We start from the raw sequence: 26,816 nt of genomic DNA on the forward strand, positions 1-26,816 counted from the left end.
CACCGCGCAGCTTGCAGAATCTCAGTTCCCCAACCAGGGATTGAACCCGGGTCATGGCAGTGAAAGCCAGGAATCCTAACCACTAGGTCACCAGGGAACTCCCATGACAAACTACTTTTTATGAAAGGACAAAAATTCTTCTCTGAGGTGACGGATGCTAACGAAACGTACTGTGGGAATCGTTTCCTAATGTGTGTAAACCAAGCCCTCGTCCTGTACACCTTACACTCACACAGTGACGTGTGTCAATAATTTCTCAATAAAGATGGGAAGAAAGAAAGAGAATTAACTCAATTATTCCGAAAAAACATTTTTTTTTCAGGCAGCAAATAGGAGCAGGGGAAGTACCCTGGAAAACCTGTTTATTCTATGTGTGCCAGTAACAGGCTCAGGGCCAACACGTTAGAAGCTTTGAATGGAAATTAATATAATAACAAAACCAAAAAGCTCAGTAATTAGGCTTGAAGTAGAGAAAGCCCCACCTGAATTTTAGACCATTTAGAAAAAAGATTACTTTTATACATAGAAATTCAACAGCTGGCTAATAAATGTTCTGGACTTAAACATATAAAGAATGATTTGTAGTAAGAAATGCATCAGTCTCATCACTCTGATCTGGCATGTATACAATCACATAGAAAATATTTCTAAATAGCTTATAAAGTAAGTAGATTATGTCATTAATTTGTTTTTAAAACTTTTTCTTTCCCGTGTCTTAAGGATTACAAATTCTACACTAGTGACATTCCAATTTCTTGTTCACTTTCTATATGTGTAATTCATTCTTGCATCTAAAGTAAACTAAATCCAAGTAGGAATGTACTACTGAATGGTAATTTTTCCTAATGCAGGGTCATTTCTAATTCTGTTCTTAAATTTTCATTGCAAAGATTTTTCAAGGCAAGTTTAGTAAAAAGAACTGGGAACAAATCCATACTTTGGAAATTCAAAAGAACTGTAATAAACTAGTGGTTCTCAGCCGGGAGCAATTTTACCCACCTTCCCTCCCCGCTGGAGACACGGACATTTGGCAAATTCTGAAGACGTTTTTGTCACTACTGGGGGCAGAAGCGGGAGATGCTACTGTCATCTAGTAGATAGAGGCCAGGGATGTTGCTTAATATCCTACAATACAGGGCACGTCCCACCACAACAGAGAATCATCCAACTCTAAATGTTAACAGTGCCAAGGCTGAGAGATTCTGCACTCAGCCAACTGTAAATCAGGTCAATAAAAGATTCAATCTTGAGAGGGTAAAAGAAAGAATTTCAAAACAAAATAGTTCAAACCTGTTCACAAAATGGCTTGAGATTGATCCGGAGAGGGAACATATAACAGCTTGTTTCCTTGTATCGTTCACACTTCACAAAATCAAAATTAAATCTTAATAATGAAAAAGTGAGAAAGGGAGGCAGCTTACGCAATTTGGCCGACTGTCAAAAGAAAAAATTTTTAATTTTTAAAAGCTGAATTATATAGAATACATAATGTTTCTTAAGATATAAAAAAGTGACCTATGACACAGTTTTAAGAGAAATATGTCCTTAAGTCACATAAACTAATCACCATGGATTCAACATAGCTCTTGATATAAACTCATCTATTTTATGGGGCTAAAGGTGACATCACTCACTTATGCTTACAACTGAAAATTCACAACCCATTCGTATGTTTTAATGTCACTATCCTAACAAAGCTATCTGATGAGGGTGCTCCCCCCTAACAGTGCTCTTTTTTTTTTTAATTAATTAATTTATTTATTTGTTTATTTATTTTTGGCTGCGTTGGGTCTTCGTTGCTGCACGCGGGCTTTCTCTAGTTGCGGTGAGCGGGGGCTACTCTTCGTTGCGGTGCGCGGGCTTCTCATTGCAGTGGCTTCTCTTGTTGCGGAGCACGGGCTCTAGGAGCGCCGGCTCCAGTAGTTGTGACACATGGGCTCAGTAGTTGTGGCTCGCAGGCTCTAGAGCACAGACTCAGTAGTTGTGCTGCACAGGCTTAGTTGCTCCGCGGCATGTGGGATCTTCCCAGCCCAGGGCTCGAACCCGTGTCCCCTGCATTGGCAGGTGGATTCTTAACCACTGCACCACCAGGGAAGCCCCTCTAATAGTGCTTCTTTCCTGCCCGAGCCCTGGCCTTTCACCTTTCACCTTCCCCCTCGGTCGCTGTGTCTACTTTACCTAGCAGACACACAGTTCTTATTTACTGAAGAACCGGAGCTCTTAACCTGTGACCTGGGGACGTGTTTCAATGGATGTGAACCCTTGAAATTATATGAAAATTGCATGTGTATATGTATTTTTCTGGGGAGAAGAGTCACAGCTTTCACTAGACTTTCAAAAGGACTCTAACTCTTCAAATGCTGAGATCCACTGATTGGGGTTTTACAGTTCTTAAAAGCAGATAATAAGATATTTTTTGTTTTAATGCCTTGCTTTAAAACAAAACACTAAACTGAGCTACTTTTTATTTAAAAGGCATCAGCTTTTCCCAATCTCCTTGCACTAAAGGCATGTGAGGAGGCAAAAAGAATCCTTCCCCATATTTAAAATTATCCATAATCATAAACATCTAACATTCCTAAAAATATATTTAAAACAATTCTACAAATCTAGTGGGTGAAAAGAAAAGTTAAATGAAAATACAGCAACCTAACAACATGGCAGATTTTCAAACTAGCTCAAAAAAAAAATCTAAAAAAAGTGAGTAACTCAACTATAATGTGGCTGAGGAAAGAAAGACTGCTCAGAACAAGATGATCTGCATTAATTTAGGTAATGCAACCAAGCCTAACCTTAGAATGCAATAAATCTAACGCAACTAGAAGGCAATTTTTAAAGTGTCAAGATCAAAAAAATTCCAGTGAAAAAGAATTAAACCAATGATAGAAAAGGTGCACACAAGAATTGCTTTTGTTTAACAAAAGGTTCTTATTTTACTAATGTGCAAATTAAGGTCAACCAAAACTAAGAATGTGTTTAAGTGTCTTTCCAAGATGCTTCATCCTCTGAATTTTATATTTATTTTATTAGGTTGTAGTTGTTAACACTAAAGAGGAAATACAAAATAAATAAGCAAAAAATAAACCTCTCTTTGGTTTTCATAAAGGGGCAAAGGCTAGATGGAAATAAATATTAAACAATATAAAATTCATCCTGGTTTCAAATCCTATTGTGAAAGCTACAGGCATGGGGTTTATTGTTTTTAATTACATTTTCACCTATAATCTCCAGGATCCAAATCAATGTTGTGTGCTATCTAAATCAACCCTCATTTTCTTTGTTGGAAAATTCAATATTGTCAGCTCTAGGAATAGTGCTAACACTCTGTCTTAACAGAGTAACTGCAAAGATACATCTTTAGTGGTATTTCTTTAAGTCAGGGCTCAATAACCATTGGTTCAATTGAGTTCAAGGTTATCACGCTAATGAATAGCCTGTCATATCATCTGCCAGCAGTGAAATAGTTCCTACTGCAGATAATAACAACAGCTGAGTTGATGCCACGTTGCAAAAGAAATCACTTGCTTAAATCTTATCCTCCTTTTTTTCCTGTATTTTGCTCTGTTGTACAAAGAGAAACCCTGGCACGCTCTGTCAAGCCCTGTAATTAGCCAGTTACGTACTTCCAACTGGGGGAGGAGGAAAGGCCATGTTGGATTTGCTAGTCAGGGAAGAAATATACACACATCAATACTGTAAAATAACTGCAAATGTGCAAATAAAGAAAGTCATTTGTATAGTGGTAGACCAAAAAAAGGAAAGCTCAACAAGCTTCCTGGTTGGCAGAAATAAAAATGTATTGCCTTCTTCATAATGGTAACTTGCAAAAAAAAAAAAAAAGGTTTATTTAAGAAACACTGAGGTACAAATAATTTTTTCCTGTGAGAAAAAGAAGCCGAGAGAACTGCTGGGTTGAAAGCTTAAAAAAAATTCTTTACTGTAAAAAATTAAAATATATATATATATATATATATATATATATATATATATATATATATATAAAATGTAAATATCTTTTCAATGCTTAGTACTGATTAAGAGCTTCATGTATATCTTCAAGACACTTCATACAAGTTGACTTCCCTTGACGGACCTTCCTGCTAACAAAAACTGAGCAGGCACCCTTAGAAAAAGCAGGGATCTATCTTTACCTTTGCTGCTTTAACCAGCCTGTCACAAGTCCCGCAGTGGTACAAGTTGTCAGAGTCAAAAACTTCCTCTTCCACATACATGTTCCAGAGTGCATCTCCCAAACCTGATACATTTCTGACCGCTACTGTGAGATCTAAGAAGTCTTCCTGAAATACACATGAATATAACATTGAAAAAACAATCCCACAGAGGTTCACAAACACATCACCAATTCATACATACACTGGGAATAATCAGATATATTTTTTTCTAAAACACATATATTTTTTCTATATATGAAGATATAGATCTCCTGATTAGATAATGTGAAATTCGTAACAATAAATTATTCTTTCTAAACCAAACTATAACTTAGCTTAAAATATATCAGGAACCAGTTTACGAGTTCACTGTAGATACAACGAAACCTATTTTATCAGGAAATAAGACAAACCATTTAATACATGAATTGAGAAGAGTATACGTGCAGGGTTATTAGTGCTGTCTTAGTCTCTAGGCTGGCATGGCAAGGCCAGGGTTGGACTCTCTAATGTAAACTCTTCTTCCTCCTCTTCTGCTAGGGCTGGTTTAGGAAAAACATTATTTTGAGCCAGGATACAAAGGTATTTTTTAAAAAATTAAGAGTGTATTTTGCAAAATGCGAGTCTACCAATTCTACTAAAAGTACATTTGAATTACAACATATTTCTAGTAATAAACGGTTACAATTTGACAAGTTTAAAGCACATTTATAACTTTGTGTGTATGTTTGTGCAACCGCATTACCTTAAGGGATTATGGGGATTGTAAAATAATAGCACTAATTAATTAGTTCAAGGTGGAAATCTAAAGTAATAAAAGTAACATTCATATATGATTTATAATATAAATATGTGAAAAGTTAATGTCTGTAATTTATAACGTGCCTTCATATATGTTATGTTTTGAAATTACTTTGTGAATCATTACATTATACTGGTCAATCATACAGTAATCCAAAGACATACAACATCTTAATATTTCCAAACTAGGCTGGCCAAACCTTCTATTAGCATAGGCAATAAGGGCCAAAAAGCCTTCTTTATGCCCAACACTTTCATAAAAAATAGAAATATATATACATATATATTCCAAAAAAGCAATTAATGCAACATTTAGAAAATGGCATTTAATTATTCTACTCATATAGTCAAATACAGAAACTTCCTATAATTCTTGCCATAAGAAAATATTTTTATTAAAGGACAACTGTTCAGTGATGAAATCATTTGCTATATAAGATTTGTAGCGCAAGTAGTGATTATTATATTTACATGAGCAAATTTCCAATTAGATGAAATGGGCAATCTCTGTTATGACACAGAATTGAAGGTTACACTAGTTTAAACAGGATTATAATAGCTTTATATAAATAATATTTAAACCTAAGCACACACATACAAATGAACTTTCTGAGGGGTATCAATAAACTAAATCCAATATTTAATTACAGATCTAATTGTCAATTTAAACATTCCTCAGTATTCTCTATTTTTATTACTTCTCTAAGTAACTTTCTTTATAATATTCCAACCACCAACCATGATGATAATTGGCTTTTCTCATAAGGTCACTGGTCCCTACTTGTAAACGCCCCCCAAATCTACTTTCTATATATTAGAGTACTAAATAAAAGATTAAAGCTACATCTTAAGATATCTACTTCTTTCAGTTTACACGGAGAAATCTGGATTATAAATTTATAATCTGGGTGTAGCTAGAGTACAAGAAAAAAACTGATAAAGTTATTTCTAGTAATAAACACATTAATCCTCATGTGGTATAGATCACAGATTTAATTACTTGAATTATACTTTATGATTTAACTTATTACTAAAATACTCTTGCATATTCACCTGCTTTTCACTGACATTCTTACATTCTTTACAAACAATCTGGTTAACAATGGTTCCGTGATATAGACGATTGATGAGGTCATGGCCGGAGGTCCCAACTAAAGAAGTTTCCAAAGCACTAAAGAGAATTCGATTCAGTTCCTGTACATCATGTTGCCTCATTTCCTATAAAACAGGTAACTTTTAAATGTAATTTTGTGCTTCAGATTTTTAAAAACAGATTTTTAAAGTGATATGAGTTTAAAAACACAAGACTTATCTAGAAATCCCGAGGTAAGCCTCGATCAAACGTAAGGATGACCATGCTAAGCAAGCGGAGAGCAGGGTAAGAGATCACCCCCTATTTTTACTTTTACTACAAAACGAAAATATAAACAGACGGTGTTCAGTGTGTACATATAACTCAATTCACTTGAAAACAGGAAAGTGCGTTTATTTTGTGGGACACCATACGCATGGCGGTGCCACAGAGAGGAGAGGGGAAGAAGGAACACACAGGCACAGAGCAGTCTCTAAGAGCCGGCAGTGTGTACACAGCGGAATCTCAGCTCAGAGGGACTGATAAACACTCTGAATTATCAGCATTTGAAAAGAACTAGAATTTACTGCTTTGATATCTAGACCAACTAAAGGAAGACTAACACAGTGCTACTGAGAAAAACTCTGATGGAACCTGCTTCAATCTATGAATCATGCAACTGTGTGTGAAGAGGCTGAACTACTCCCAAAGAACCATTTATAAACCCAAAGCCAAGGGGCACACCAACACTTAGAAGTGGAGAAAACAAGAAAGAACCGGCACAGGAACCCGAGGAAGAGCCGGGAAGGGGAGAACCAGGAGAGCAAGGTCACGGGAACAGCGGAGGGGTGGTGGCGCTACTACTGCGGGCTGCGGAGAGATGAGCAGTGTCTCCTGGTCTTGGCGTGAGGGTGCCACGAGCGGCCTTGACAAGAAGGTAGGAAGGAGGTAGAGGAGCAAACGGAAGGCACAGGAGAGGCAGTGAGGGACAATGACTTTAAAGATAAGTGTCATGTGAAGAGAAGCTGATAAAGTAGATGAAAGCTGGAGTAACATGTGGGACTCGGGATCTCTTTCTTAGTTTTTAACACACAAGACACTAGATGATATAAATTTCTCCAATATCACTGGTTCTGATGGGACAGAAAACTTGTGGAAGTTTCAAGATCTGTTTCTGAACAATCCTAAATTCGGCAAAGGTGCCTCAGAGACCCTCTCTACCACTGTAGGTCCAGTCCTAGAGGGTTTACTACAAGATTTTATTTAGAAATCAGTCAATCAGTCAATCAAGTTTTCACAGTTTTTTAAGAAGTATGAAGCCAGCAATTGAGAGGAAGCTCATTACCAAAAACAAAGGGAAATCCATCAACTGATGACTAGATGAAAAAAAACCACAAGCCACCGTGGCATACCCACCCAACAGAACATTATCTGGCAATAAAAAGGAACGAAGTGCCGATACATACTGCAGCACAAACGAATTTTGAAAACGTTGCTTTAAGTGAAAGAAGCTAGTTACACAAGTTCACATATTATACGATACCATTTTTGTGCAGTGTCCAGAATAGGCAAATCCACAGAGACAGAGAGATTAGTGGTGGCCAGGGACTCAGGGGAAAGGGCATGCAGGGTGTGGGTGACTTGTAATGGGTATGGGGTTTCTTTTTGGGGTGGTGAAAATGTTCCAAAATTGACTGTAGTGATGCTTGTTGAACTCTGTGAATATACTAAAGAAACCCACTGAATTGTACCCTTTAAAAGAGGGAAGCTTAGGGCATAAGAATTATATCTCAAGAAAGCAGTTTTGGGCTTCCCTGGTGGCACAGTGGTTGAGAGTCTGCCTGCCAATGCAGGGAACACGGGTTCGAGCCCTGGTCTGGGAAGATCCCACATGCCGCGGAGCAAATGGGCCCGTGAGCCACAACTACTGAGCCTGCGCGTCTGGAGCCTGTGCTCCGCAACAAGAGAGGCCGCGATAGTGAGAGGCCCGCGCACCGCGATGAGGAGTGGCCCCCGCTTGCCACAACTAGAGAAAGCCCTCGCACAGAAACGAAGACCCAACACAGCCAAAAATAAATAAATAAATTAATTAAAAAAACAAAACAAAAAACCCTTCCACGATGATGACATCCCCTCTAGTGGTAACCACTATCCTGAATTTTATTAAAAAAAAAAAAAAAAGAAAAGCAAGCAGTTTTTTTTTAAAACAAGGAAAGAAAAAGGGAATTAACCCTAAGCACCTGCCCTACACCAGAAACTTAACACACACTCTTTAGGGAATGTATTATACCTCATTGTGCTGCCAAGCCCAAGCCCTACCTCTTTACCCACATAGCACCACCTAGTTAATGAGTGTTTCTGGTTAAAAGACAAGAGTTGACAGTTTACTTCTGAAGGCAACATACCCTTATTCTGATCACTGTCTCTTTAAACCCTGCGATGGGTTTAAATGATGGCTTCATCCCTGCATCTGTTCCATGAAGACCGCAGGCCTAGCTTTGATTTTATACAGCTCACAGCTCACCAATATCGACAACACACATCTCAGTGCTGACAAATGTTTGGTGTTTGTATACAGTGAAATACCCTTTAGGAACTCAAACAAAAAAACAAGAGGAAGTCCACACGCAGGAGGATACAGGAAGAAAATGAAGACAGTCAGGAGAAAGGCAGGACAGTGAAAATGAAAAGACCTGCCGAGAATGGTTTCACTGTTTTGCTTGAAGCAAATGTGCAAATTGGAACACCCAGATTCAAACACACAAGCATGCCATAAAGGCAGACAGAATTACAGCCAGTCAGCTTTTTAAGTTGATAAGCAGTTTGCTATTAAAATGGCAATTTCCATTAATGTAACAGGTGGTATATCTCAACTAGACTATACAAATGGTAGAAATTATAAAAACCAGCTTTTATACTTCTCCCTGTATCTTCAACCCTCTTCCCCAAACCCAAATCACACTCATTCATAAAATCCTGGATACAGCCAAGTGTGTAAAAATGTTTTACTGGTTTGTAATTATCTAATATTAGAAGTAAATATTTAAAAAATATCTTGAGACCATAAGACAAAATTAAAGGAGAAGCTGGATAACATTATGAAGCCAGTGTTCAGTCTTTACTGCTGGTAACTTTTCCCTGGAGAAGCTGACCTTCGTACCTCATCACTGGTCCACCCAAAGCTGTCAGTGAGGTCTGCGGTGGACGCAGCTTCCTGGTCTAAGAGCAGAAGCTGTGCAAACAACCGCTGTAACTGCAAAGGTATGATTCGGACCTGAATGAGAAAAAAATGCATTTCTAAATATCTTTTAAATGTTGGTTGGGCCTTTTTAAAAGAACTGCGTACTAATTTTCTCCTACCTCCTAGTTCATTTAGTTCACTCGGGAGAAAATTTATAAGTACTGTAAAGGGTGAATGAAGATTCATTTTTCTTTGAAAATTTTAATTCAGTACAATTCTTAGCTATCTTGACATATCACAGATCAGTATTAAAACCCAAACAGGTCCTAATAAACCACCCAATTAATTACAGACTGACAGTAGTTCAACTCTCTAATAGTTCATCCTTTCTCCAAAATACCTCAGATACAGACATACTCCCTATGAGGAATTTTCCGGTCACAAGTATCTCACAGGGCTGGCTGCACCCTGCGTGGCTTTCTTCCTGCTGGCACCACGGCCGTTCCTGCCTGTGCGCTGTGGGCCAGGGCCCTGAGAAAGCTGCCTGGAGCCTGGTCTGAAGACTGGACTTAAATATCTAAGCTGACAATAAGCCTTCAGAAAACTTTATGGCAATTTTGCATTGCCACAGCATTTTTATTATATCCAATGAAAGTCTGATCTGCAACAGATTGGGAATAAAAAAACAAAAAAACCGGGCTCTTTGCCACACGGGGAGTTTGAGAAGCACTCATGAATCCAGGGCTGGATCATGAAAGACTCTTATTAAGAAGTACAGGGCTGGACTTCCCTGGTGGCGCAGTGGTTAAGAATCTGCCTGCCAGTGCAGGGGACACGGGTTCGAGCCCTGGTCCGGGAAGATACCTCATGCCGCGGAGCAACTAAGCCCGTGCACCATAACTACTGAGCCTGCGCTCTAGAGCCCACGACCTACAACTACTGAAGCCCGTGTGCCTAGAGCCTGTGCTCCGCAACAAGAGAAGCCACCACAATGAGAAGCCCGCGCTCAGCAACAAAGACCCAAGGCAGCCAAAAATAAATAAATGAATAAATAAATTTATTAAAAAAAAAAAAAAAAAAAAAAAGAAGTACAGGGCTTCTCTGGTGGCACAGTGGTTGAGAATCCGCTTGCCAGTGCAGGGGACACGGGTTCGATCCCTGGTCCGGGAAGATCCCACATGCCGCAGAGCAACTAAGCCCATGCGCCACAATTACTGAGCCTGTGCTCTAGAGCCCGCGAGCCACAACTACTGAGCCCATGAGCCACAACTACTGAAGCCGCACACCTAGACCCCGTGCTCCGCAACAAGAGAAGCCACTGCAATGAGAAGCCTGCGCACAACAAGGAGTAGCCCCCGCTCGCTGCAACTGGAGAAAGCCCATGCGCAGCAACGAAGACCCAACGCAGCCAAAGTAAATAATAAATAAATAAATTTATTAAAAAAAAAATTTATAAAAAAAAAGTACAGATTTTAGGGGACTTCCCTGGCGGTCCAGTGGTTAAGGCTCAGCGCTTCCACTGCTGGGGGGCGTGAGTCTGATCCCTAGTCGGGGAACTGAGATCCTGCACGCCACACAGCATGGCCAAAAGAAAAAGTACAGATTTTAGTCTGAGGGTGATAAAGTTCTGAATGATGTTTAAGCAAGGGAGAAACGTGATTAGATACGCACTTACAGTAAACCAATCCCTCACTCAGTTTACTTCCAGAATACCAAACTGAAAGAATATTGGCCCCTTATTTTTTTTTTTTTTTAGATTTATTTATTTAATTGATTGGTTGCTATGTGGGGTCTTCGTTTCTGTGCTAGGGCTTTCTCTAGTTGCGGCAAGCGGGGGCCACTCTTCATCGCGGTGCGCGGGCCTCTCAGTATCGCGGCCTCTCTTGTTGCGGAGCACAGGCTCCAGACGCGCAGGCTCAGTAGTTGTGGCTCACGGGCCCAGTTGCTCCGCGGCATATGGGATCTTCCCAGACCAGGGCTCGAACCCGTGTCCCCTGCATTCGCAGGCAGATTCTCAACCACTGCGCCACCAGGGAAGCCCTGGCCCCTTATTTTTTGTTGTTGCTACAAGTAAGTGCATTAAGCGGACTTTTTGGCGCGCTAGTGCGGACAACTCGTGAGTATCTCCTTAATGCAGAGAGAGGTATGTCTAAAAAGCAGCAGCGGCATTGCATCTGCATAAGTAATTCTCTGTTGGAAGGGCAGTTCCCTTAGCAGTAAGGTATAGGCCAAGACACTTTCTGAAAATAAAGATCATATTTGGTAATTAATAAAATTATTGATTCCTATGAATAAGCAACTTAATTCTTTCCTTAAAACATTTCCCCAGTACTCCAAAAAACCCCTGTGAATCAAAGATTTTAATACCTTTGCGTCAGGTTTATCCTTATCCTCTAACGAACCAAGCTCTTCCGGGCCAAGAGAAAATAAAGCTTCTAAACAAAAAAGTAGAATCAAAGATGTAAATGACATTATCTCATTTTTGAAAACTGTCTTAGAAAGCCAAGGCCACCAGTAAGTAAAAATCAGTTAAAGATTCAGAAATACGACTTGACAATATTTACACCCTTACCCTACACACCTTGCTTTCTGGTAACGTTATTTTTAACCACTGACCCTATTAGAAAGTGGGAAGCTAAGGTTTCAATAAGGGAGAGCTGTAAAAGGAAAATTATACATATAAAAACCGTAACATCAGAAATCTTTGGTGGCTTCCTATTGCCTATGGCAGTGGGTCCCAAAAGCCACGTGAGGAATACTAGGAAATACACAATATGTAATTGTGTCACACGTGTTTGTTTACAAGCCACACGTGAGACTTCCAACCATTCTTTCAGGAGAAGGAGCACCTTTAACTCTGAGATAACGCCCTTCCCATTTTGGTATGAAAATATCTTTTCTGCGTTGAGGGTAATAACAGATGGTGGTGATCTTACCTGGAAAAAGACGTTGGCAACTCCAGAATTTGTTTATAATTCAGTGTCTGGGTATGCCACCCAGTGGGGCATATCTGAATCTTTTGGGAAGTCTGTATTCAAACAGACAGGAACACCTACTGGGAGACTGTGATATACTCCAGGGAGAGAAGGGTTGGGACGGGTGTTGCACTGCTGCCTTAGTGATTACTGTTACGTTATATTCCTCCTGAGCTCCCGGCAGGAACTGGGAAAAACACTACAGGAAGGTTACAAACATAAAGGTTAAAGCATAAGAACCGTACAAAGCCTTCCACAATCGTCTCCCACTACTCCCAGCTACACTGATCTGGGAGTACAGTGGAGCCGAATCTAGTCCTATTCCTTTAAATATGATTCCAAAAAGTTCCAAAAATTTGCCCAGTTCTCTGCCAGTCCCTACCCTTTCCAAATTGTACGCCTTCCTCAATAAGCTTCAGGACCCGCGCTACGCCTTACTAGGAGTGTGCGAGTCACGCTAAGGTGTCGGCCCACGTGCTTGGCCAGCCACCCCCTTTACTAGAGAGAAGGGGGCCCGGGGCTCCAAGCCCTTTCTTCTTAGCGGCGCTCTCCAAGACCTGCCTGCCTTCCCCAACAGTCGCCTTCCTCACCCTCTTCTTAAGGCTACTTTTCTACTTTAAGTTGCCCTTGAACTTCAATTATACTAAAACTTGGGAAAAACTTAACCTCCCTTGGAACCCGCTTATTCATGCTCCAAATTTCTAACGGTGGAACTACTGAAGGCACTGGGGGGGGTATTTTTATGGAGTGGATGGAGTCACAGACAAGAGGCAACACTCAAATCCACGTGCACTTCGACCCAGCAGAATGGCCCTGGAAGGGGATAATGGTAATTATACACTAAATCTCTGGAGGCAGGAAGTCTCTGTAAGCTTAGAAGCAACAGAAAATGTCACAAAACTTTGCTAAATTTGGTAGTGGTGGGAAGGGGGATGAGATACTGGATACAGGATGAGCCAGGCTGTCTGTCCTCAGAATATGGGGACATGGTGGGGAGCTGAGCTACAGTCATGGAGCCTCGTAGCTGGGGGACCCCAATCAGGGCCATGTGAAGGCAGAGGAACCTTCACACTGAAATCAAGGGAACACAGAGACTAAGGCCCTCTCGGGAACACAGAGACTAAGACCCGTGTGGAGGAAGCTAGTTTGCAGAGGAGGAATGGGACAAACATGTAGAGAAAAATAGGGGCAAGAAATCAAGGGTCCAAGGAGGTCAGGGTGGCTTCCTATAGGTGGTTTCTAGGAGAGTCCCCTATATTCTCACAGTAAACCTCCCTTTTAATTGAGCTACTTTGAGTGGGTTTCTGTTCCTTATACACAGCCCCTTACCTAACACCTTGGATCTCTGGAACTCAGAATTTCCAGATTTTAGAAAGGTAATACTAAGAAAGGGTTCAATATGTTAACATTACATCCCCAGCAGAGTCTGGGACAAACAATATCTATTAATCAAGGACTTAATATTCCTGTAACAAATGTATGACTGCTCACCCAAGTGAGATAATGAAGACTATAAACAGCCTCACAGCAGGTCAAGCTCTCAGGCCAAGCAAGTTCAGATTATTAGGTCAGGCTGTCAGAGTTTTCCAGATTTCAGAACTTCAGATAAATGATTGTGGACTGTATGAATGTGACAACCCCTCCCCACTCCAAAAGGAAGCATGTAAGTGTACTGAGTAACTCTGGTTTAAGTGTTTATTACTTTGAGAAACTCAAAAATACAAATGGTGTACAATAATGAAGGCTGGCCCTCATGACAAAACTGTCTATGTTGTATTTTAAATTATAGGAATTAGAAAAGAAATACACTGCCTTATTTTCTTATCTTGTTAGTGAACATTACTGTGATCACACAGAAAATATTCATAATTTAAGCTTCACACTCCTCTGCAGAATTACCAATTTATGTCCCTCATTAGCAACAATTAACGCACACTGTCGAATACACATTTAAAATACTTTGTCTATTTGTGATTCTGCATAATTAATTACAGGTAGATACTGAGGATACATATTACCAGCCAAATGCATGTAACATAGCATACCTCTGAATTCAGGTGTGAAATGAAGAGTCTGAAGAAGGGAATTGAGGTAACAGGTTCCACCCTGATTTCTGATTCCACTTAAATTGGTGAATCCTCTAGGAGCAGGTAGCTCCAAAGCTTTGGTCTTTAATTTCCTCCCTTTTCCATAATGATCATTTGACACACTGGAATAATCCTCTTCAAACAGGTCCCCAAACATTGTGAAACTAAATACTACCCTTAAAAAAATATAACATGTTATATAAATGTTTTTATTTTTAAAACAAAACTTCCCCACATCTCCCTTTTATACTTGGGAGTCTCCATTTTAAGTCACTCTTTAGAAAGTATAGACAGTAGTTTGGGCTTTGGAGGCAGCAAGACCTGAATTTTTTCATCCCTGCTCCACACAACCTGTGCGAGCGTGGGCAGGTTACTTAACCCCCGTTCTTATAAGTAAAGTGCGATACCAACTGTCACGCAGGATCATTTAAACAATCAAATAACATAATGAAAGAAAGGCATTTAGGGTACAGGATTTAGCCCACAATAAATGACAGCTGTTTTTAAAAAGGCATATTGATATCACTTGTGAAAAAAGAAAGAAAACCCATCAATACACCTAATCCGCTGAGGTGGCAGAGCCGAAGCTAGATTCTGAGCGTTGACAATGGCCTAGGGACCATGAATCACTTCCTAAAATCTCTGCTTCTCAAACTCCTTGCACCAGATTATGACACTTAAATAAGTTAAATGGAACAAATTAATCTTTAGAGTAGTTTAGTACATGGCCCCGAAGCCGGACAGCCGGGTGGAGATTCACTGGGAAAAAAACACTGCCATTTAAATTATGGAGCCTCGAGGGCTTTACAACATGTATCCATCCAGTGACCCCAACATTAGCTCCTGGGATCTAAAGAATCCGCTCAAGGTCTCACATCGAGCGTGGAGGAGGGTCACCTGGAGATGAGAAAGGCCAAGCGCCTAGCACAGTTCCTAAGCGATAGGAAACGCTGAAATGCAATTATTTGCCTTTTCAACCCGTTCCTCAGAAGAAAAGCACAAAAAATGGAACTTGAAAGTGTGGCCTCGAGCGCGTGGTCTAGATTCCGGTCTCCTCCACTCCACGGTCAGACCAGGCCCTCAAGCACTCCAAGCCACCGAGCCCAGGGGCGCGAGGAGGCAGAGGTCCCCGCGGCGGGAGACCGCAGACCCCTCACCAGGAGGATGCCGCATCCCGGGGCCGGCCGGGGCAGCCTCTCGCCTCGGCCCCCCTCATCCCTCCCGAGATGCCCGGCCGCAGGCCCCACTTACTGCCTAAAGCCCAGACCCCCGCCCCGGCCAAAACTCGAAGCGAAAGAACGCGCCACTACCGGACACCGCCATGTTGGCGTGAGCAGCTCTCCCGCGGCACCGCGCGTGAGCGATTTCTGGAACGCACGGACTACGTCTCCCAGGATGCCCGGCGGGGGAGCGGCGGCCCGCCGCGCGGGGCCTTATGGGCAATGTAGTTCTTTTGGCCCGAGAATGCGGGAGTCGCGTTGGGTGGACAGTGCTCGCTTCCTTGTCTGCTGGCGGCTTCGCGAGTCCGCTCGGTCAGCCGGCCACTCATTCGTTCACTTTTTTTTTTTTTTTTTTTAAAGAAATGCATTGGTAAGGGCCACCAGCATCCTTGGCTAGCTCTGACGGCTGTCCTCTGTAGGCTGGAGATGCTAATGGGGGATGCTGGATTGTGAAACTTAATTCCTTTTTTTTTTTTTTTTTTTTAATTTTTATTTATTTTTGCTGTGTTGGGTCTTCATTTCTGTGCGAGGCCTTTCTCTAGTTGCGGCGAGCGGGGGCCTCTCTTCATCGCGGTGCGCGGGCCTCTCACTATCGCGGCCTCTCTTGCTGTGGAGCACACGCTCCAGACGCGCAGGCTCAGTAACTGTGGCTCACGGGCCCAGTTGCTCCGTGGCATGTGGGATCTTCCCAGACCAGGGCTTGAACCCGTGTCCCCTGCATTGGCAGGCAGATTCTCAACCGCTGCGCCACCAGGGAAGCCCTCGTTCACTTTTTAAAGTTTATTTTTATCGCTGTTCTCAACTCATGTTAGTTGCAGTAGAGAGTACAAAGATCGCTTGTCATTTGGCCTGGCTAATGCCAAGTTACTTAAACCTTGGAAACATTTGTGTAGGTCTTCAAGAGTGCCGTGCACTTACAAAGACATTTTACAGGTGTATCTCCAGTGAAAAATGTTCCAAGTAACTTTGATCCTTTATAACATCCTCAGTGTTTACTTTGCGCCAACTCTCATACACAAGAGTACACTAAAAATACTTCAAAATCTCCTCTCTTGCCCTCTTGAGCACCTTTGGTGGACTCTTTCCATAGCCTATTTAGGCTCTCTGGCCGTCTCTCCTGTCGAATGAGGGCGACGGGAAGAAAATCATTTTGACTTCAGCTAGAGATTTGAGAGATTGAGAACAGCAATAGTGATAGACGAAGCCACAAGGCAGGAGTCAAAGTGAATGCCAGCCTAAGGGATTTGTACTGGGAACATAGCGACATTCCTGTGGCTGCAAATGTTCAGGAAGTGTCGGTAGGGAAAGAACTGGAGGCAGGGGACCAGCTGGAAGGCTGAAGGTCTAGACCAGGAAACCACAGTGGGAATCGCATCTTCTCAGTTCTTCTTCTTTTTTTTTAAAATAAATTTATTTATTTATTCATTTTTGGCTGTGTTGGGTCTTCGTTTCTGTGCGAGGGCTTTCTCTAGTTGCGGCGAGCGGGGGCCACTCTTCATCGCGGTGCGCGGGCCTCTCACTGTCGCGGTCTCTCTTGTTGCAGAGCACAGGCTCCAGACGCGCAGGCTCAGTAGTTGTGGCTCACGGGCCTAGTTGCTCCGTGGCATGTGGGATCTTCCCAGACCAGGGCTCGAACCCGTGTCCCCTGCACTGGCAGGCAGATTCTCAACCACTGCGCCACCAGGGAAGCCCTTCTCAGTTCTTATCAGTCTTTCCTAGGCCACCTTGCCCCCTTGGCAGCCTCCTCTTCATGATTCTCGTCCCTGCTCCAAGGCACTCTATCCTGCTGCTTCTCTTTCTGCCTTTTGACTGCTTCTTCTTTGCCCGCTGTGCTTCATTCCCTTCTTCCTAACAGTGAATATTCCTCAAAGTTCCATTCCCTGGCCAATAATTAGCACTGGAAGGTTAGTTTCTGAGGACACAGGCTCACCCTTGTACCCAGCTGTATCCCAGCCATCTCAACAGTGCCTGGCTCATTACAGGATCTTAATAAATATGTGTTGAATGAAAGGCCTGTTAACAGCACCATCCTTCCCCTCATCCAGCATCAAAGTCTCGGAGCTGTCTTTGAAACTTCATCTTTCCTCCATGAATCCAATCATTTGTAACTCAAAGTATCACCTGGACAATGCTTCTTCTGTTTCCATGGCTCCCTCTCTGCCTGGCAGACCCTCATTAAGTCTCACCCACCTTAGAATGACAACATTTTAGGTGGACTGCCGCTTTCTCCATCCCATCATGCGTATCACTACCACCTCCATCCCATCATGCATGTCACTACCAGATCCATCTGAGGCGCACCTGAGCTCGCATTTCTCTACCAAAGAGGCTTTGGTGATTCTCTGGTATCTAGTCTAGAAATTCCACCATGGTCCAAACACTATTTTTTTTAATAAATTTATTTATTTTTGGCTGCGTTGGATCTTGGTTGCTGCACGCGGGCTTTCGCTAGTTGCGGCGAGCGGGGGGCTACTCTTCGTTGCGGGGTGCGAACTTCCCTCACCAGGGAAGCCCCAACTGTGGGTTTCTCATTATTGATCCATGCCCTTTATTAGGTTGAGAAACTTCCCTTCTTTTCCTAGTTTGCTGAGAATTTTTATCAGAAATGGATGTTGGATTTTATCAAACATTTTTTTCTGTGCCTATTGAAATGATTACATGGTTTTACTTTTTTAGTTTATTTATATGGTGAATTACCTTGATTGATATTCTAATGTTAAAACAGCCTTGCACTCCTGGAATAAATCTCACTTGGTTATGACATATTATATTTTTATGTATTACATGGTACACATATATGTTTATATTATTGAATTTGGTTTGTTAAATTTTTGCTTAGAATTTTTGCATCTATGTTCTTGAGGGGTATTGGTCTGTAGTGTAACCGAGCAAGGCCCTATGGGGCCTTCCCAGGACATACCTTCCCCCATATCCTCTGCTTTAGCTCCTCTCTGAAGTACCTACATAATAGTATTTTTTATTTTTCAGTTTCTATTCACAAAGAAAAAGCTCCAGTCCATCTTCTAATTTTTTTGAAAAATTCCTGACATTACAGAACTAAACTGAAATGTATTAATATTCCACTCTTACATTTCCATGACAAACAAAAGAATTTCATGAGCCAGAACAAACAAACAAACAAACAAAAAAGCCAGGGTAGATAATAGTATTTGATGCAAATTTCCTGCGCTGTTTTGCAGATGTGAAAACCCCCCACCAAATGGAAAAACTACTTGCTGACCATGAGCACAGACCCCCAGGCCTCCTGGAGCCTAAGGACTGATAATCTTAACCCCTGTGACACCGTCCTGCTGCCTCACCATCAGCCCATCACAGAACTGTGCACAAGCTGACAGTACCCTGTGACAGCCCCGCCTCACCTGCCCTTTAAAAATGCCTTGTCAAAACCCTTCGGGGAGCTTGAGACTTTTCAGGGCATGAACCACCTCCTCTCCTTGCATGGCCTTGCAATAAACCTTTCTCTGCTCCAAACTCCTTATTTAGTTTTATTATGTGGCAATGCTGGTCTCATAGACCAATTCTATGGTCTTGTAACACGGAAGAGCAAAACCCGACTCCATGTTGGATCTGTTTCTTTTACTTTAACCTTTGCTACTTCAACCTTTGCTTTTCATTTACTTTTATTATTATAATTATGCACAATGGCCTGCCTCAGGGAACCCTACCTCTCTGCCTGAATGTTAAACTAAAGGGCCTTTGTTCAGCTCTCAGGGAGACAATCTGACCCTGCCCACCTGTGAATGGCTGCAGAAAAGAAGAAATTGACACATCCCCTCCCCCATGCTGGCCAAGCCAGGAGATATTTTGTGAAATTAATGGCCTTCTTACTTTACTTCATCACCTCCTCCCCCTCTCCGTTCTGTAAAAGAAACTGGCATCCAGACCCCGATAAGATGTTTTTGGGGGGACGCTAGTCTGTCATCTTCTTGGTCTGCTGGCTTTCTGAATAAAGTCGCTATTCCTTGCCTGAACACCTCGTCTCCCTATTTTTTTTTTTTTTTAGAAATTCACGTTCTTTTATTTATTTATTTATTTATTTATGACTGTGTTCTTCGTTTCTGTGCGAGGGCTTTCCCTAGCCGCGGCAAGTGGGGACCACTCTTCATCGCGGTGCGCGGGCCTCCCACCATCGCGGCCTCTCTTGTTGCGGAGCACAGGCTCCAGACGCGCAGGCTCAGCAATTGTGGCTCACGGGCCCAGCCGCTCCGCGGCATGTGGGATCTTCCCAGACCAGGGCTCGAACCCGTGTCCCCTGCACTGGCAGGCAGACTCCCAACCACTGCGCCACCAGGGAAGCCCTCGTCTCCCTATTTACTGGCCTGTCGTGTGGGGAGCAGAGTGAGCCTGGACTCGGTAACAGTCTCATAGAGTGAATTAGGAAATTCCCTATGCTTCTACTGGAGTATATTGCATCTATATTCCAGAATATTTTCTGGAATGATAATTGGTAGTACTTCTTTTTCCAATGTTTGGTACATTTATCAGTGAAGTTATCTGGGTTTGAGGTTTTATTTGTGGGAAAGTTTGTATTGCAAATTTAATTTTAATTTAAAATACATAGGTTATTTCTATTCAGCTTATTTATTTATTCTTGGTTAAACTCTAGTAGTTTGCATCTTTTAAGAAATTTGTCCATTTCATCTAAGTTGTAGAATATATTGGCATAAACTTGTTCATGATATTCTCTTATTCTTTTAATATCTATAGAACCTGTAGTAGTGATGCCACTTCTCTCATTGCTGATATTGGTCATTTCTTCTTCTCTCTCTCTCTCTTTCTTTTTTTTTCTGATCAGTTTGGCTAGAGCTTTTTTTATTTATTTATTTTTTTATTTATTTATGGCTGTGTTGGTCTTCGTTTCTGTGCGAGGGCTTTCTCTAGTTGTGGCAAGCGGGGGCCACTCTTCATCGCGGTGCGTGGGCCTCTCACTATCGCGGCCTCTCTTGTTGCAGAGCACAGGCTGCAGACGCGCAGGCTCAGTAATTGTGGCTCACGGGCCCAGCTGCTCCTCGGCATGTGGGATCTTCCCAGACCAGGGCTCGAACCCGTGTTCCCTGCATTGGCAGGCAGACTCTCAACCACTGTGCCACCAGGGAAGCCCTAGAGCTTTATCAAGTTAATTCAGTTTTTCAAAGAACGAGCTTTTGGGTTCATTGATTATCTCTAATCAACTGCTTTTCTATTTTCTATTTCATTGATATCTATTCTAAAATAAGCCTACCTGCAGGTAGACCACTCACCACCATTTTTATTTTTCAGACATTTATCTGAAACTTTTCCAGTCACCAAGGTAAATGGTGACTAAGCAAATGTCACCAGTTATAGTTTGGGTGTCCTGGACGGAGCCATCTGGACCCCTAACAAAGATTATGCCCCTAGGTTGGCTCTAGAATCCCTCACCAAATGGTCCTCAAGATCTAATCTGACACCAGTGAGTTTACCCATGAAGGTGTCTAGAAAACCTCCGTAGTGTAGTTTGGTCCAGTGCAACAAACATTTCCTTGTGTGCTTTCTCTGTACGAGGCATAGCATGGGTATTGTGGGAGGAGAGTACAAATATGAAGACATGTCCCCTGACCTCAAGGAGTGCTTGATAGAGTGTGAGACAGATACAGAGATTCCTGAAGGAGGGTACCAGGCCTATTGGGGCAATCCCACAACAGACGTCTAAACAGAGGACTGTGGAAGCAGAGAGAAAAGAGAAAGCAGTCCCAGCAGAGTGCTTCGGGCAAACACTGGGCAGGTAACCCTATTATGTGACATATCTAGAGAAAGCAATTTAAAATAGATGACAAACACATTCCATCACATCCCTAGACTGGGAGTTGGGGTTGTCAATCTTATCTCAACATTTCAGAAGCCTCAGAGGGTTTGGAAATGGAATAAGACAAGCAGTAACATCAAGCATCGCAGAGACTCTTGTCGACCTCAAGTTCACTGCCAGTGAGGAGGTCAGCGGCAAGGTGCTTCAAATCTTTCCTTGGAATCTAGGATGCCAATCACTTTCTGGGCAAAGAGTCTTTGGTACCCTGAAGATAAAATCCAAATTTTCCTTTGGGAGAAATTGCGAAAATCCCAGCTTTATTGAAACTTACCCTCTTTTTTTTTATCATTCTGAGTCCTTAGGTTCCAAGAGCATTGTTTAATAATTCTGTTTCTAAAAGGGCATTGCAGTGAAATGTCTCTGCTCATGGTAAAGATCAAAAGCTATCTCATCTGGAAAACATACTACTACCTGTTTCAGCAAATGCTTCTCATTCATTATCATCCTTATGAGTAATTCATTGGCAATGAGTATAATTTTTTTTTTTTTTTATGAATGTCTAAATACACGCCCTCTCCTGAGGCAGGTTTTGTGCCTGTACTTATGCCGCTCCTGTTACATGAGCTTAGAATCCAGGCAGCTGGATTGCTCTGGGCTGCAGTTAACAGATGGCACCTGCGATTTTAACCGGCTTCCTTCCTCTGTGCATGTGTCTGCTGCTGACACCTGGCTTTGCTGAGGCAGGCAAGCTGCTGGTAGTACCCATGGATGGGAGCCACTGGTTTACCATGCGTCCAGTCGTGGAGAAACTTGCCCACAGAGGGCATGAGGTGGTCTTAGTCATACCAGAGGTGAGTTGGTACCTGGGAAGTTCATTCAATCTTACGGTAAAGACTTATTCCACGTCTTACACTCTGGAGAATTTGAATAGTGAGTTCCAGAAGTTCTCCGATTTTCACTGGAAAGCTCAGCCACGAAGTCTACTTCTTATGTTGATGAGTTCGTCCAACAAAGCTTTTGACTACTTTTTTTCACATTGTAAGAGTTTGTTTGAGGACACAAAATTAGTAAAATACTTAAAAGAGAGTTCTTTTGATGCAGTGTTTCTAGATCCTTTTGATATGTGTGGCTTAATTGTAGCCAAATATCTTTCACTCCCATCTGTGGTCTTCACCAGGGGAGTATTTTGCCATTATCTTGAAGAAAGCACTCAGTGTCCCATGGCTCTTTCTTACGTTCCTAGAGATTTCTCAGGGTTCTCTGATGTCATGACTTTCGGACAGAGACTGTGGAATCATATCCGGCACTTGGAGGAACGTTTATTTTGCCACTATCTTTTCAAAAATGTTGTAGAAACCGCCTCTGAGATTCTCCAGACAACTGTCACAGCATCTGATCTCTTCAGCCAAATATCAATTTGGTTGTTACGACGTGACTTTGTTTTGAACTATCCCAAACCTGTGATGCCCAACATGGTCTTCATCGGTGGCATCAACTGCTACGAGGGAAAGCCGTTGTCAAAGGTAAGTTACTTCTCCTTTAGCATATTAAGAATTAATCAGGCTTTGGACATTAAAAAAAAAAGATTCCTTATTAAACTGTGATTTGTCATTTATATCCTTTGCATTTGTAATTCCTCTCCAGTTGAACAAACTATTTTATGCCAGTTCATTTAATTGTGCATCATCAAATTTTACAAAGCCGTCTTCTTTGATATGTATGTGTATACAATTGATGTAACTGTATATAATTTCCAGGCTGCATTTTTAAATCCTGTTTTAGGAAAAATACTGAAAAATACAGTAAGAAATGAAACTTCCCTTTTGTTAATCCAATGCCACCCCCTACAGGAAAATGCTTTTAGCCGTTTTGTATGTATCTTTTCCAATTTTTCTGAAATTATTTAATATTATTTAAGTGCATGTATCTAATGTAAATTCTCACACCCACTTATTAAAATACAATCTAGTATCAGACTGGATATATTGTTCTTTACCTTGCTTTTTTTCACTTGCCAATAAATTGTGGACATCTTTACAGTCAGTACATACAAATCTGTCACATTCTTTTTAATAGTTGCATAAAATTCTTTACTTTGGATGTACCATATTTATTCAACTAACCAATATTGATAGGTATTGATAGCTTTTCCCATTTTTTCTTTTATAAGCAAGACTGTATTAACATTCTTAATTTCTTTACCTTCATATATTTCTATGTTTCTATGCTCTTATCTCTGTAAGCTAGAGTCCTTAGGAGTAGTGTTGCTGGGTCAAATAGTATGTACATACTATATTTTAATGAATTCAACAAATTGCTTTCAAAATATTGAACAACCTGACACTTTGGTCAAAAGTATACAAGAGCTCTGTTTTTTCTATACCCCCTCCACCTCCAGAAGTTGTCAAAGTTTAAAATTTTTAGCAAAATAATTCTACGTAGATGCATCAATTTTTGTTTCCTATTTTCTTAGATATACTGGCCATTTGTATTTCCTCTTTTGTGAGTTATGTATTCACATTCTCTAATCATTTTTATAGAACTTTCTTTTTACAGCTAATTATTATGTCTCTTGAGTATTAGGAATATTAATACTTAGTTTTTTATATGTGCTGCAAATATTTTTTTCCTTGGCTATCTTTCATCTTTCCTCATACAGGACTTTCATTTTTGGGTAGTCAAACTGGTTGACTTTTCCTTTAATGGTTTCTGGATTTCAGCTTGTTTAGATCTTTCCAAGTCTGACATATATAAGCATTTTTTTCTATATTATGTCTTAATGTTTTAATTCCACCAATGTTAATAGTTTTATTTCTTATAATAAGAACTTTGCATGGCATAAGGATCTAACTTCATTATTTTTCCTAAATGGATAGTCCATTATCCCAACATCATTTAATAAAAACTCCTCCTTCATTCATTGAATTGAAATGCATCGTTATCATATTTTAAATTCCCATGTTTATTTGCATCTGCTTTTGAACTTCCAGTCTTGCTCCACTGATTTATTTATCTATTCATGTGCCAGGACCATATTTTGATTATAATAGCTTTGTAGTAAGTTTTAACATCTGGTAGGGCATGCCCCATACCCATTATTCCTTTTTTTCCAAGTTTTCTTAGTGATTCTCATAATTTATTCTCCTTCACAAAATTGAAAATTGTTTTATCTAGTCCAAAATATAAAAATAAACCATTAGGGTTCTGTTACTATTATGTAAAATATTTTTACTCATTTGAGAAAGGTGAGATTGACTGGCTATTAGTATTAGGGAAAGGAGACACATTGTTAGGATCAGTAATGGTGTGAATAGGGAGTCGGAAAAGAATATGAATGAGAAATTAAGGCTATTGTCATTGAATTGATTAAGAAGAAGTAGGCTTGTGAGACTAATTAGCAGACTATGGGTTGTGGAGTTAATTCAGATTATGTTGCTTTTTGATAGTCAAGTTAGGGGTATTAGTATAATTGTGGGGATAATAAATTTTAGCATTGGGGGAGGTTAAGGTTTTGTACATAATCGGTGCCATAGGTATTTGATACTATTACTAATAAGGCTAATCTGCGTGCTGCCTTGAAGAATGCGAACACCAGCAAGAGGATGGGTATTATGCTGGCTAAGGTGAAGTGTGAATTTAGGATTGTTAGGGTCGCCAGGATGAATAGTGATAATATTATGCCTTCTAGACATAGTAGTGAGGATATTAGGTGGGATAGATATATTAGTAATCCTATAAGGGATATAGTGAAAGCTATAATAATATTTATATACACTAAAGACACTTGGTAATTGTGAGTTTAGTCATAATCTAATGAGTCAAAATAATTTGTTTTGTTTTAAACTAAATACAGTTTAGTTCAGTCCATTCCAGTCCTTTTTGAGTTCACTCGTAGGCCAGGCTAATTGCCAATAATGAGATTAAAAGTAAAACCATGGTGAGTATTGTTTTTAGATTACTTGTTTGAGTTGCTCAGGGGAGGGGCAGTAGGAGGGCAATTTCTAGGTGGAAAAGGAGGAATGTAATTGCTACTAGGAAAAATTTTATGGAAAAAGGCAGGCGGGCGGATCCTATAGGGTCCAATGCGCATTCATAAGGGCTTGTTTTCTCTGTGTAAGTGTTTAGCTGGGAGAGTCAGAAGGCGATGAGTACAAGCAATGAGGCCAGTGCAGTATGTGTTAATAGGGTCAGTATTAAGTTTATTATTCTTTTTCGGGGTGTACCGAAACTAACTGATTAGAAGTCAGTTGCACCAATTAATACTATAAGAATTATGAGCCTCATCAATAGATAGATACGTAAAAGAATAGTCATAAAACATCTACAAAATATCAGTATCAAGCAGCGGCTTCAAAGCCGAAGTGGTGGTTGGATGTGAAGTGAAATTTTAATTGGTGCAGGAAACAAACAATAAGGAAGGTGGACCCAATGATTATGTGCAGTCTGTGGAATCCTGTGGCTATGAAGAAAGTTGACCCATATACCCCATCTGAGATGTAAATGGGGCTTTGTAATGCTCTGAGGCTTGTAGGGGTGTGAAATAGACGCGAAGGGCAATTGTAATAAAGAGAGCTTGGAGTATGTGCTTGCGGATTTCCTTCCGTAAGGCTGTGGTGGGCCCAGGTGATAGACACCCAGAGGCTAATAGCATGGAAGGGTTGAGAAGCAGCACCTCTAGGGGGTTCGGAGGGCGAATGCCTGTTGGCGCCCAGCACCCGCCTAATTTAGGGGTAGGGGCGAGGCTTGAGTGATAGAAGGCTCAAAAGAAGATGATAAAAAAGAGGACTTCTGAGACGATAAATAAGATTATTCCGTATCGAAGTCCCTTTTGGACGATTGGTGTGTGATGGCCTTGGAAGGTGCTTTCTCGAATAACATCTCGTCATGTCATCACTGATATATTGTTAGAGTGTTGGTTAGTAGGCCTAATATTAGTAGAATTATTGAGTTGAAGTGGAATCACATGATTAGGCCTGATGTTATGAGGAGGGCTGAAAGGGCTCCTGTAAGGGGTCAAGGACTGGGGTTTACTATGCGGTACGCGTGGGTCTGGTGGGTCATTATGTGTTGTCATGGAGATATAAGCATACTAAGAGGGTAAATACATAGGCTGGAATTATAGCAACGGCAAATTCGAGGATAGTGAGTAGGGTGAGAACAATGAAGGTAATGAAAGCCGTGATGGTGTTGATGCTTATTAGCACTAAGATTGTTCCTCCGATTAGATGTATTAATACATGACCTGCTGTGATATTGGCTGTTAATCGCACAGCTAGTGCTACTGGCTGGATAAACAGGCTGATAGTTCGATAATCACTAGCATAGGGATGAGGGGGGTGGGTGTGCCTTGTGCTAAGAAGTGGGCCAAAAATGCTTTTGTTTTGTTATGGAAACCTATAACCACGGTGCTGGCTCATAGGGGAACAGCTATTCCACATTTATTGAGAGCTGCGAGGTGGGTGTAAACGGGTGGGTTAGTAGTCCCAGAAGGTTGGTTGATCCAATAAATAGAATGAGAGACAT

The 26,816-nt window shown here is 41.1% G+C and overlaps 1 protein-coding gene and 1 pseudogene across 8 annotated transcripts in view; both read right to left on the reverse strand.

Moving 5' to 3' along the window:
- USP40 (ubiquitin specific peptidase 40) overlaps positions 1-15,652 on the reverse strand; it is a 93,932-nt gene extending 78,280 nt beyond the window's left edge. For 2 of the 8 annotated variants that reach the window (XM_059928969.1, XM_059928967.1), the window contains exons 1-7: positions 15,540-15,620; positions 14,247-14,464; positions 11,594-11,661; positions 9,206-9,319; positions 6,027-6,191; positions 4,152-4,298; positions 1,291-1,434 (exon numbers count right to left, since the gene is read on the reverse strand). In XM_059928969.1, the coding sequence (XP_059784952.1) occupies positions 1,291-1,434; positions 4,152-4,298; positions 6,027-6,191; positions 9,206-9,319; positions 11,594-11,661; positions 14,247-14,445 (837 nt within the window). In that variant the 5' untranslated portion in view covers positions 14,446-14,464; positions 15,540-15,620. Of the gene's footprint in view, positions 1-1,290; positions 1,435-4,151; positions 4,299-6,026; positions 6,192-9,205; positions 9,320-11,007; positions 11,467-11,593; positions 11,662-12,162; positions 12,185-14,246; positions 14,465-15,539 lie in introns of those variants that run through there. The other 6 variants (XM_059928963.1, XM_059928968.1, XM_059928966.1 and 3 more) reach the window with 6 other exon arrangements.
- A 10,701-nt stretch (positions 15,653-26,353) lies between these two features.
- LOC132369313 (ATP synthase subunit a-like) lies at positions 26,354-26,816 on the reverse strand (annotated as a pseudogene).

Source organism: Balaenoptera ricei, chromosome 7, assembly GCF_028023285.1.
Source record: "Balaenoptera ricei isolate mBalRic1 chromosome 7, mBalRic1.hap2, whole genome shotgun sequence".
In the NCBI taxonomy this organism is placed as follows: domain Eukaryota; kingdom Metazoa; phylum Chordata; class Mammalia; order Artiodactyla; family Balaenopteridae; genus Balaenoptera; species Balaenoptera ricei.